Source organism: Penaeus monodon, chromosome 17 (assembly GCF_015228065.2).
Source record: "Penaeus monodon isolate SGIC_2016 chromosome 17, NSTDA_Pmon_1, whole genome shotgun sequence".
Taxonomy (NCBI): Eukaryota; Metazoa; Arthropoda; class Malacostraca; order Decapoda; family Penaeidae; genus Penaeus; species Penaeus monodon.
In genome coordinates, this window is record NC_051402.1 from 18,279,427 (window position 1) to 18,291,926 (window position 12,500).

General features: G+C 39.9%; 1 protein-coding gene across 2 annotated transcripts in view; it reads right to left on the reverse strand.

Moving 5' to 3' along the window:
- LOC119583589 (neural-cadherin-like) overlaps positions 1–12,500 on the reverse strand; it is a 20,824-nt gene that overhangs the window by 4,184 nt on the left and 4,140 nt on the right. The window contains exons 3-8 of one of the 2 annotated variants that reach the window (XM_037932153.1): positions 12,468–12,500; positions 10,437–11,442; positions 9,463–9,648; positions 7,653–7,774; positions 4,580–4,673; positions 1,202–1,765 (exon numbers count right to left, since the gene is read on the reverse strand). The exon at positions 12,468–12,500 is cut by the window's right edge and continues 165 nt beyond it. In XM_037932153.1, coding sequence (XP_037788081.1) covers positions 1,202–1,765; positions 4,580–4,673; positions 7,653–7,774; positions 9,463–9,648; positions 10,437–11,442; positions 12,468–12,500 — 2,005 coding nt within the window. Of the gene's footprint in view, positions 1–1,201; positions 1,784–4,579; positions 4,674–7,652; positions 7,775–9,462; positions 9,649–10,436; positions 11,443–12,467 lie in introns of both variants that reach the window. The other variant, XM_037932152.1, reaches the window with a different exon arrangement.

The following is a 12,500-nucleotide window of genomic DNA, read 5'->3' on the forward strand; positions in this document are numbered from 1 at the left end:
TAATAATAATAATAATAATAATAATAATAACAACAATAACAATGACATCAATGATGATAATAAAGCAGCAACCTTCACAATCATTAATGACAAAAATTATAATGACTTTAAGAGCGATTTTACTTGTTAATAATGCAGTATATCATTTCCCGACGCTAGAGTAATTATTTCAGCAAAGGCCTACGGACATGACACACAAAGCTAATTCGCATTTGCCTCACATTGACTCAAACGTTTGATGCAGAGAAACATGCGGCGCGAAAAGTTGAGATGGCATATCATGTCCGTGGATATTATCTCGATGTTATTCGCTTTCTCTTCTTTTGATATATATTGGGAATTTATGTTTTGGAAGAAGGACAAGGGAGAGGGAGAGCCGGATAGCAACAGAGGGCGATAACTTCTACGGGTAGAATGAAAGGGGAAGGAAGAATTCCGAAAACGGAACGTTTCCAGACGCGAAGAGAACGTTTTCCCAAGAGAACGTTTTCGCCGACAGTTCACTTTAACGAGCACTTTTACAAAGCCATTTTCATACACACATACTTCAATACTTTATTTATTTCACAAGTTACGACACACCCCGTATCTCTTCCTTCATAAATTTACATTATGTATATAGTCATATATAGGACACGAACACCAGAAAAAGCTAGTCATCAACACTGGATTATAATAACAGCGACTGTAGAAAAAAGTTTGTGGACACGTGTAGGAAAGCTAAAATATATATGTGTATATATATTTTCATTCAGCTTTTCTAGTTCCTCTTTTTATTATCATTATTATTATTTTTTTTTTTTTTTGGGGGGGGGGCCCTATGGATACAAGATTCAGAAACTTCAGCACCCACTTGCCTCCGTAAGCAGTCCGTTAACACTGAGCACCCACTTGGATCTAGCGTAATACCTTCTCTACTCGAAAGAAAACATATAAAAAGAACAACCATGCATCTATATCGACATTCACGAAGTCATTTGGCTCATTGGAAATGCAACTCATGGCAGGACACTTATGCTTCTTTGTTTTCTTCTTCTTTCGATCTAATCGGGACAGCCATTATTAGCATATGCCTAGTGTCTCGACTAAAGAAACTAACGTTTTATCTTTGTTTTAAAGATTTTTTTTTTGTTTGGTTTTGTTGTTTTTGTATTATTTCAAACACTACGTAATTCTATAAGTTAGCACCAAGTTTCTTTACCGCTGACGCCGTTAACAGCTGACACCATGGGATTCACCGTCTCATGGTAATCGATCTTCTTCGTCACGGGCTCCTTGTTGGTCCTCAGCGTCGGCCTCTCAGTCTCCTTCTTCGCCTTCAGGTCAGTCTTGGTATCAGTTCCTTTCCCGTCAGCAGCTTTGGCGTCCGTGGCCCTGCCCTCAGCCCCGTTGTGATCCCTGACTTCCTCCTTGGTGGCTTTGGCTTCCCTCCCCATCGTCGAAGCCGGGTAGTGGTTGGCGAGGGTCGCTGCCGAGGTCGCGAGCGAGGTCGAGAAGGAGTTCGGGATCGAGGCCGAGGTCGAGGTCGCGAGGACGCCCACGTTCTTCTCCACCACCGACGCGGGACTCGAACTGGTCGACTTCTCGCTGGCGGCGAAGGAAGCTCTCAGCGAGTAGTTCCGGGGCTGGTCGGGGATGTCCGGGAACTCGAACTCGCTGTCCTCCTCCTCGCCCGTCTCCGTCCCTTGGCCGTAGATGGCCGCCAGTTTCTCGAAGCGCTGCCCCCAGTCGCTCCTGTAGTCGAAGGTGCCGGCGGACGACGTTCCTGCGGTAGAAGGTAATCCTAAAATCAGAGAGGAAAAGGAGATGTTACTCGCTTCCAGGGCGGCGGCGTCGCACACTCACTACAGCACAGGACTAACGACCAACGTCTTGACTACGAGCGTCACATGCAACATGCAACAATAAAAGATATAAACAAAGAAATAGGTAACGAAAGAGAAATTATATAAATAAATCTGCCAGTCAGTAAATAGTGATTAAATAAGACTGATAGGGAATGCCAGCAAATGAGGTAAATGCAGTGAAGAGACTAAGGTCAAGAAGCTGATAGATAATGTTGATAAAAACAATAATAGTGATAATTATAATACTAATGAAGATTATAATAATGATGATAATAATAATAAGGTTAATGATGATGATAATGATTATGATTATGATTATGATTATGACTATGACTATGATTATGATTACGATTATGATAATGATAATGATGGTGATAACAATAATAGTAGTAATGATAAAAGTAATACTAATAACAAAATAATAATAAAAAGAAGAACAAAAAATGAATAAAAATAATGTTAACAATAACAATAATGATGATGAAAAGACTAAAACCGAAGCAAAAATAACAAAGCCACAACAGTAACAACAATAACAATATCAATAACTTTTAAAACGGTAACAATAACAACATCTATTACATATAACAAGCAATGAATACATTATTTTCTAGTTTATGATTATCATAAATTATATATTATACACAATTAACACTAAAATAATTTAATGTATTTATTCAGATTCCACTGATTTTCTTTTTCTTTTCTTTTTTTACTTCGTATCTTCTGTGTGAATTCTTGTTTGTTTGATGCAATATAGATATCTGTTTGTTTTTGTTTGTTGTTGTAACTGTCGTCGTTTCCGGTTCCTGTTATTGTTGTTGTTGTCGTTGTTGTTGTTGGTTTTTGTTGCTGTTTCGTTCGTGACTTACCTTGACATGCTTCGTTTTCTTCTTTGAAGTACATGAACTTCGCGACACGTGCAATGAACGGCGATAGTGATAGTAATAATAATGATAATAATAAAATAATAATAATAATAATATAATGATAATTATGATGATAATAATAATGATAATAATAATAATAATAATAATAATAATAATAATAATAATAATAATAATAATCATTATAGTAATAATGACAATTATTAGCAGTACGGTTATCATTATAACAATAGTTATCATTATCATTAGTCTCATCATTTATATCATTATTGTCATCATAATTATTATCAACGTCATTATTATTATTATTATTATTATTATTATTATTATTATTATTATTACTATTATTATTATCATTGTTATCATTATTATTATCATTATCATTATTATTATCATTATCATTATTATTATCATCACCATCATCATCATCATTATCATCACAATAAGAATGATGTTGATAATAATGATAACAACAAACCTAATAAAAATACTGATAATATCAAGAACAACAATAACAACAACAGAAATAATAACAAAAACAATGATAATCATGTGAATAGCAAGAAAAATAGTGATTTAAAAACGGAAGAAAGAAAAAATGCGAAGAATTGCAATAAACTTCATTAACTTATTCTTGTCTTCAGACAAAAAAAAAAAAAAAAAAAAAAAAAAAAAAAAAAATCTTACTCAACACTTTAGAAAAGAGAAAACAAAAAGAAAAGAAAACCAAAGAGAAAAAGGGAATTATAATAAACGAAGATCATGATAAGGAAGAACAAGAGGAAAATACAAAAGAAAGAAGGAATAAAAGGGGAAAAAGAGAGATATATAATAAACGGAATAAAAGAGGAGAAAAATACATAAAAAAGAAGAAAGAAAAAAGGAGACACAAATAAAGCGAATGACAAATAACGAAAATAGTGAAACATTAAAAAATGAAATGAAATAATAGAAAAATAAGATAATAAATGAATAAAATGTGCATAAGGAAACATGATAATAAATAAATATGATAATAAATGAGAAGAGAAAAGCCGCAAAAGGAAACAAACGAAAGAAAAACAACAAAGGAGACACAAATAATCAAAGCAAATAACAAATAACGAAATAGTGAAATATTACACAAGAAAATGAAATCATTAAAGTCATGATAATAAATGAGAAAAAGAACGATATAAAATGATGCAATATCGCTCACAGTGTTCTTTCCTAAACACGAAAAAGAAGAAAAATGAGCCGAAATGTAATGAACTCCGTAACTTCGCTCACCTTTAGCCGTGGAAGAAACAAAAAGATTTTTAAAAGAAAAGGGAGAAACGACAGAAAAAGAAGAGATGCAAGAACGGAGGAAAGAAAGAAAGAAAGGATATGATAATGAAGGAGATAAAGAGGAAGAAGAAGACGAAGAGGAAAGACATAGGAGGAAAAAAAGACACGGAATGAAGGAAAAGGAGGAGGAGGAGAAAAAGAAAAGGAGAAGAGAGAGAAAAGAAAAATTATCAACTTATTCTGATCCATGGCATAAGATACCCCCCCCTCCCCCCATAATACTTCGCAACAACTAAACCAAATAAATGAACAAAAACAGCAACACAGATGAAAAAGCAACGAACGAACGAAACAAAAACAAAACAAAAAAACTCTCCTTACCCTAACAGGAAGAAGAAAGATAAATCAGCAAAAAGAAAACAAAACAAAACAAAAAGAAAGAAAACCTACAAAGACAAAAGAAAAAAACAAAGGCAAAAAACGAAGAAAAAACAAAGACAAAAGACAAAAAAATAAACAAACGCAAAGAAAAAAAAAACATGTGGGAAAACACGACAGCCTCCGCCGGCGACTTACCGGAGGCCAGGGAAGAGAGCGACGCGGCTGACATCTCATCTCCCTGCGCGTTGTAGTGCCTGACGTCATCGACATCCTGGTGCTCCTCGTCCACCTGTGATAAGACGTCACCGGGGGGAGGGGGGAGGTGAGGGGGAGGGGGTGATTCAGGAGGTTGGAGGGGAAGGGGGTAGAGTGGGTAGGTGGGAGGGGAGAGGGGAGGTAGAGGGGGATGAGGTTAGGGGAGGGGAGGGGAGGGGGGTGGAGGGTAGATGGGGGGAAGTGAAGAGGGAGATGAGAGAAGGGGGGGGGGAAGTAAGTGGAGGGGTTGGAATATAAGAAGAGGGGGAGGAGGAGGAAAGAGAGGGAGAGAGATAAGGGGAAAGGGAAATAGTGGGCATGGAGAGAGAGGAAAGAAGGGAGGAGAAGGTGGGGGAGGAGAGGAAAACGGGAGAACGAAGTAAGATAAGGAAGGCGAATGTGGAGAGTAAGGGAAGATGATAAAATAGGGAGAGGGGAAAGAAGAGAAGGGGGAAAGGGGAAGGAGGTAAGGGCAAGATGTAGAAAAGGAAGGGAGAGGTAGGGAGAGAGAAAAAAAATATATACATATATATTAATACAAGAAGTTGGTCTTTCGTTTCGGTGATTTTATGTTTTTCTTTCTTTCTTTTTTTCTTTCTTTCTTTCTTTCACATTTTTGGCGTGTGTGTGAAAGAAAATTTTAATAGACTTTAGAAACATATGACAGATATATATGAAGGGGATGCAAATAAAACAAGCAAATAACAAAATATGATTTTTGTTTCCTTGCCTTTTTCTATCTTTTAATAAAATACAGTTTGTAGTTTGTTCCAAAGTAAGTTTGAGAAAGTTTCAATAGCTCTTTGAACTTTCAAGACTAAGAGGAATATTTAGAGTTATTTAATAAACACACACGTGTATAATTTCATACACGAATTTCCAAAACCAGACATGCAAACAAACACACATACTCATATACATACAAATACACATACTCCAGCAGATACACACAGACACACACTAATACATGCACCCCCCCCCACACACACATATATATAGAACGACTCCTAACTTCAACGCTCTATATGAAGTCTATATGTAAACTCTTTGATCAGAAGAGCAGAAGTATTTCACAGTAAATTAAATCTACAGAACACACGCGCACAGAACTCCCCTTGAGAACACCCCTTCCTTTAACCCACCCCTGTTCCCTAACCTCTAGCCGTCCCCCTACCCCGCCTAACACAAATAAACACTCGATTTTCATGCTTCAAATAAACCCAGCTCCTTCTGAGCCCCATACAATAAGAGACACAACGCCGGCCTTCACGCGACCTCCCAACACCACTTCAATGGGATCAGACCGCATCATTCCTCCATGAAAACGATTAGATCCTCCTCTGCTGTGACGTTTTTACAGCACCTCAGAAGATACTAGTTCCTTTTATTGTTCCGGCTTTTAAATGGTTCTTATTGGACGAGATACTTCCAGTGGGAGGAGGGTGGAGAAGGGGATGGGTAGGGGAGAGGAGGGGGTCTTTCTGAGGGGGAGGGAAAAAGGGAAGAGGTAGAATGTATTTGATAAGGTAAAATGTATGGACATTATCATAATGCGGAGGGAGGTGGACGAGGGATGGAGGCAACTGCTTCCCACTGGGGAGCGGAGGGAAAGGGGAAGAGAGTTTGCAATGGGAAAGACAATGAGGAAGGGAGGTGGGGTGTGGGAAGGATAGTAGAAGACTATTTCCTAAGGGGGAAGGGAGAGGGAATGACCGATTGTTTAAAGGAGATGGAGGAGGGAAGGTAGGATTTGACCCTTTACTAAGGGGAAGAGAAGAAGGTGGGAGAGAAGCCGACCGCTTTCTCAAGACAAGGCAAGGGAGAGAGGAAAGAAGAAAAAGGCCGTTTCCTCAAGGGGAAGGGAAGGAGGGAGGAGGAAAAGAGAAGACTATTTTCTAAAAGAGAAGGGGAGGTAATGGGTCAGGGACGACCATTTCCTAAGGGCAGGTTGGAAGGCCAGACCATTGTGTGTATAAGTGGGATTCCCCTTTATCTTATCTCACGCCACGACTGTATTTCTTAGCTGATAGCGTCGCCTCGCCGGGACACCACTTTGAGAAAGTTTCGATTTGTGTAACCATTGAGAAAGAAAGAGGGAGGAAAGAAGCGGCAAGGGAGAGTGAGAATGAGAGGGAGAGGGAGAGGAAGAGGAAGTGAAAGAGAGAGAGAGAGAGAGAGAGAGAGAGAGAGAGAGAGAGAGAGAGAGAGAGAGAGAGAGAGAGAGAGAGAGAGAGAGAGAGAGAGAAATAAAAACGGCTCGCTTCCTTTGGCTGATCTCGAATATTATGTAGAAAACTAGCATTATGAACTATCTAACTTACACACACACCAGGTTCTACACGAACATTAGAAGCCGCAATATCCACACACCTGAAGCAGAGGCCAAGCTATCCTATCCACATAACAAAATCAACTACAAACCTTATCCAGTATCAGGACACCAGACCAAGAGCTACCCATCCTACCCATAACCTCGAACACTATCCACATATCCACACGAGCAAAGAACAAAGCCACCCTATCCACACACAATACACTCAACAGTCCACTTAAACCATGTAATCCAATTTTTCATCCACCTTACTCATATATTTACCCACAATCCCCCACGCCCAATCAAACAGTCCACCCTACGTATGACCCGCAAACTCCGACCACAAATCCATTTTACTCACAATCACGACCTGTCACCCTACGCCCGGCCCGGCCCCCCTACAACCCTACGCCCGGCCCGGCCCTGTCACCCTACAAACCAATGCAACAAAGAAACTCATCTCCTCAAACGATTCTAAACGAACAAAGGTAACCAAGTACGAACCAAGGCGAGCCACGAATAAAGAACAATCGTAATGAACCAAAACGAGCCAAGACGAACCCAGGCGAGCCACGAATAAAGCAAGACGTATCCAAAAATAAGCAAGACGAACCCAAAACTATACGAAACGAACCAAAAACCTAAGCAAGACGAACCCCACGAACCAAAACGAACGAGGACGAACCAAGACGCCCGTACCTTCTTGATGTTGTCCTTGAGGAAGTCGCCGATGCTGAGGCCCTCGGGCATCTTGGCCAAGGGCGCCGTCTGCCTCTGGCTCGCGTCGAGGGCCACGTCGGGGAGGCGCCCGTCCTCGTCGTCTACGGGAAGGGGTCAAGGGAGCGACGAGGGTTAATGAGGGGATAACGAAAGAGGGAGAGCGTGATGGAGAAGTGATGGCTGATAATTGGCGGTGATGCCCTCACACACACACACGCACACACACACACACACACATACACACACACACACACACATATATATATAAAATATATATATATATATATATATATATATATATATATATATCATACATATATATGTATATATATATGTATATGGTGTGTGTGTGTGTGTGTGTGTGTGTGTGTGTGTGTGTGTGTGTGTGTGTGTGTGTGTGTGTGTGTGTGTGTGTGTGTGTGTGTGTGGTGGTGTGTGTGTGTGTGTGTGTGTATGATATTGTTATATATATTATATTATATATATATATATATAGATATATATAATATATATATATATATATATATATATATATATATATATATATCATAACTCTATGTTTTATTTTATACTGAATGTGATATTTGCGCATAGCTTCTATCAAACCACGCATGTTTGCATGCAGCTATTTGCGTTCAAAGATTTTTGTTTTTTTATCTTTGTTGAACCTTTATATAGTAAAATTCCGCATGCAGACTCTGCTAAATGCATAGATGCATTTGGTAATATTGTTACTCTTTGACGTGGCTGCATTGAATTTGTATTTGTAATGCCAGTATTACATGCATGGAAAGGAAAGTTGAAATTCGGAAATAAAATTCAATAAAATATTGTTACTCGTTTACTTTTTCATCTGCGACCGAGCGTGCAGAGAAAAAAAAATAAAAATAAAAAAATAAAATAAAATAAAAGTTGATTTCAAAGAGACACCAACATTAACCCACAAAAAATCATCTAAAAAATCTAGATCATACAAAAGTACAAACAGAATTTATTAATTTCCGAGCAGTCACAAGTAGTATATATAAATTCAAATATTCTTTATTTACCTATCTATTTTGGATCCATATGGTCAACATCAAAATTCAACCGACTTTCCTCTTCCAAAATACTGTACCAAAATCCCAGCAGTGATATACGCTTTATTGACACGTTACACATACTTTTTTTTGTCCCTGTTCAGCGAAAACCGTATTGAATATTAACACACATGGATCGTATTTTGGAAAATCACGGGTCGAAGTATAAACTAATGATTCCTTTTGATTCGAATTTGGAATCAAATTTCAGGAATGGCGTCAGAATCCCACTCAACAGCCGTGGCGAACGACGGGATGGAACACATCTGGTTTTTGGAGAGCATTTGGTGACGTCGGCCGCGAATTCGTTACGGAAATTATGTGAGCTCGATGCAGTCCAAAGGCATTCGGAGTTGATATTAACATTAAAAAGGAGAGAGAGAGAGAGAAAGAGAGAAAGAGAGAGAGAGGGGTAGAAAAAGAGAGAGAAGCAGACAAACAGGCAGAGAAAGACAGAGATAGATAGCTATATATATATATATATATATATATATATATATATATAGAGAGAGAGAGAGAGAGAGAGAGAAGAGAGAGAGAGAGAGAGAGAGAGAGAGAGAGAGAGGGAGAGAGAGAAAGAGAGAGAGAATGAGTAACTGAGCGAGCGAGAGAACGAGTGAGTGAAAGAATAAAAGCATTAACATATATCGGTACGCGCCCCCACACACACGCGTCTCCCCACCCTCCACCCCAACAAAACAGCAACCTACCATTGATCAGATAGCCATCAGGAGTGACCTGAAGGAACTTGAAGTCGAAGTTGGTGACATCCTTCTCACCGAACCCCTCGATGTCCGTCCCTCCCAGCGTCTCCTTCACAATCTCGCGGTCCAGATCAGGATAAGAGATTGTCTTCCTGCCTCGCCGAGCAAGACACAGAATCACCAGGACCAGCACTGTCGCGACACCGAAGCGAAAAAGCACTTAAGGAAGGGCTAACCTGTCTGCCAATGCTTTCTAATATCAGTGTTGTTATTAGCATTGCCTTAACATCACTGTTGTTTTTTATCATTGCCTTAATATCACTGTTGTTATTATCACTGCCTTAATACCATTGTTGTCAATCTTCTTGTTATAATCATTACTCACGTTTTAACTATAACAAAACTATCCGCTATTGTTATATACTGTTACTGCTATATTATTCATGTAATTTAGGTTTCATGGATGGAAAAAAAAATATATTCAAGTGAATGTTGAATCGGAGCATTCTTAGGGTTTGCTTGGCTGAATAGAAATATAAGTAACAAGAAATTTTTGAATGTAATAATGATAGGAATACAAATATTAGGTCGATGGTGAGGAGGATATTATTATGATAATGATTATTATAATGATGATGACAATGGTTACGGCAGCAATAACAATATCAGTAATAATAATAATAATAATAACAATAATGATAACAACGTCGTCACCAACAACAACCGTAATAATAATAATAATAATAATAATAATAATAATAATAATAATAATAATAATAATAATAATAATAATAATAATAATATAATAATGATGATGATAATAATAATGATAATAATAATTTTATTATTATTATTATCATTATTATTATTATCACTATTATCATCATCATTTATGCTGTTACCGATATTATCATCATTATTACTGTTATCAATAATCAAGAACTAGAACAAAACTGAATAGCCCGAAAGGAGCGACTCACGCAGAAGGCACAGCAAGCTCGCCAGGATGATGATGACCGACTGCTGGCCGAGCACGACCCTCGAAGTCCTCGGAGCGTCGCATGGCTGGAAAGTCTTCTTGCTGTAGTCCGTGGCGTTGAGGTCGTATAGGCGGTCGTTGTGGCGCAGCTCCAGCACGCAGCCGGAGAAGGAGTAGACGTAGGGCGGCGTGAGAGTCCACCCGTAAGAAGCAGACAGCTTCGCGAAACTTACCATGGCGGCTGTGCCTCCGACCTGCATCGGGCCCTGGACGTTCAGCAAGTGTCTCGTGCTGCGGTAAGGGCCGGGCAGGAAGAGGGACTTGCGGCAAGGGTCCGAGACCTCGAGGGTCCCGTTGATGCCGCAGTCTAGGACCTCGAGCGTGATCTCGATCTTGTCCCAGGAGAGGATGAACTCGAAGGACCTCGCGGTGTTCTCCTCAATGGGAATTGACATGTTCAGTGTTCCGGACCCGAGATCGAGGTACACTTCTAACACCCAGTTATTGAGGATCACGTAGAGGAAATCTCTCGGGTAGTCTGCCCAAGGACTCGTCACCATGGGCCCCGTATAGAACAGGACCCCGCTGGCGTCGTTGGTCTCGAACACCATGGAGAAAGTCGAATTCTCGCACACATTCGGCGGCTCGTACCAGGCGTAACCGCGCTCGAACCTCGCCGTCATCAGCTCGCAGCGAGGACCGTAGTTGGTGTCGTCCAAACAGGTGCACGTGAGGGTCCTGTTGACCACGTAACAGGTTCCTCCGTTGTAACAGAAGCCCTCAAAGCACACTGAAGGAAGAGGCTCCAAAGCACCGCAGTCGCAGGTGTAGTCGTCCGTTATGTCGACCCCGACCATGGTGGAGGTCTCGCTGGCGACGACGAGGGGGGCCGTGAGGTTCGGGCGCATCGTGTGCTGGCAGCTCCGGTCGCCGCACGGAGACAGGCCCTCGTACAGGCACAGGTTGATGTCGATCATTGGGATCTCGACGCCGAGGGATTTCTCCACCTGATAAAAGGACCATAAAGAATAGATGAATAAATTATACATCTAGTATAGGAACTGTATATGATTATTCCAATAAGCGTCATATTCTCAACTAAAAACTATCTTCGTCTTTCAATCCCCAGCTCGTCTATTTAGAAACTCAAGTCGAAGAATTTTGACACGCTCTGAATCCCTCGTTGATTACGACTTTAGATTGAAATCTTTTGAATATTTATGATCGTTTTATATCGTACACTTTTATGGTTAAAAACGTATTAGCATAAGTCGCTCACGGGGGAAAAATGGCCGGAGTAAATAGCATATTTTACGTACCTCGCTGTAAAGTACAAATTACCATTATTTCGTCCAAGACAAAATAGTGGTCGGGATAAAGGACGTGCTGTTGCCAACCTACTCAGACACATCCATAGATAAATTATCGGAGGTTTAGCAAAGGTAGTCAAAACTTTCACTTGCATAGTAATTGGAACGATGTCCATTTATCTTTAGGCTATTAAAGAAGTGGAAATTTATACGAAATATCCTTCGCAGAGTATTATATTGGTTATGTGTATATTCCCATAAAATATTTACTTCGTTTTAGAAAGTTTTCAAACAATATTTGGCAATATTTGCAATCAGACGGTAATTGAAAACTTGTTTATATACCGTAATACCGCTTTAGGGATATATATCTACAAAATATACGTCGCAGACTGTCAGATGGTCTTACGGTACTCTGATAGCTCTCTTTCCGTTTTAACATTATAGAATGAAAAAAATTAAGTCACAACACATACACACACAAACTCACATACACACCCTACACCACAAACACACACACACACACACACACACACACACACACACACACACACACACACACACACACAAACACACCTTACTACTATTACATTAAAACACCCCTCTACCCCCTCCCCTCTCCCTCCCTTTCCCCCCAACAACTCCCCTTCCCCTCCTACATCCTCCCTCCACCCTCCCCCACCCCTGACACGCGAATCGAGCCACGCCGATCTCAGCCTTACCTTATGCCTGCGCTGCAACATAATGGCGTCTAG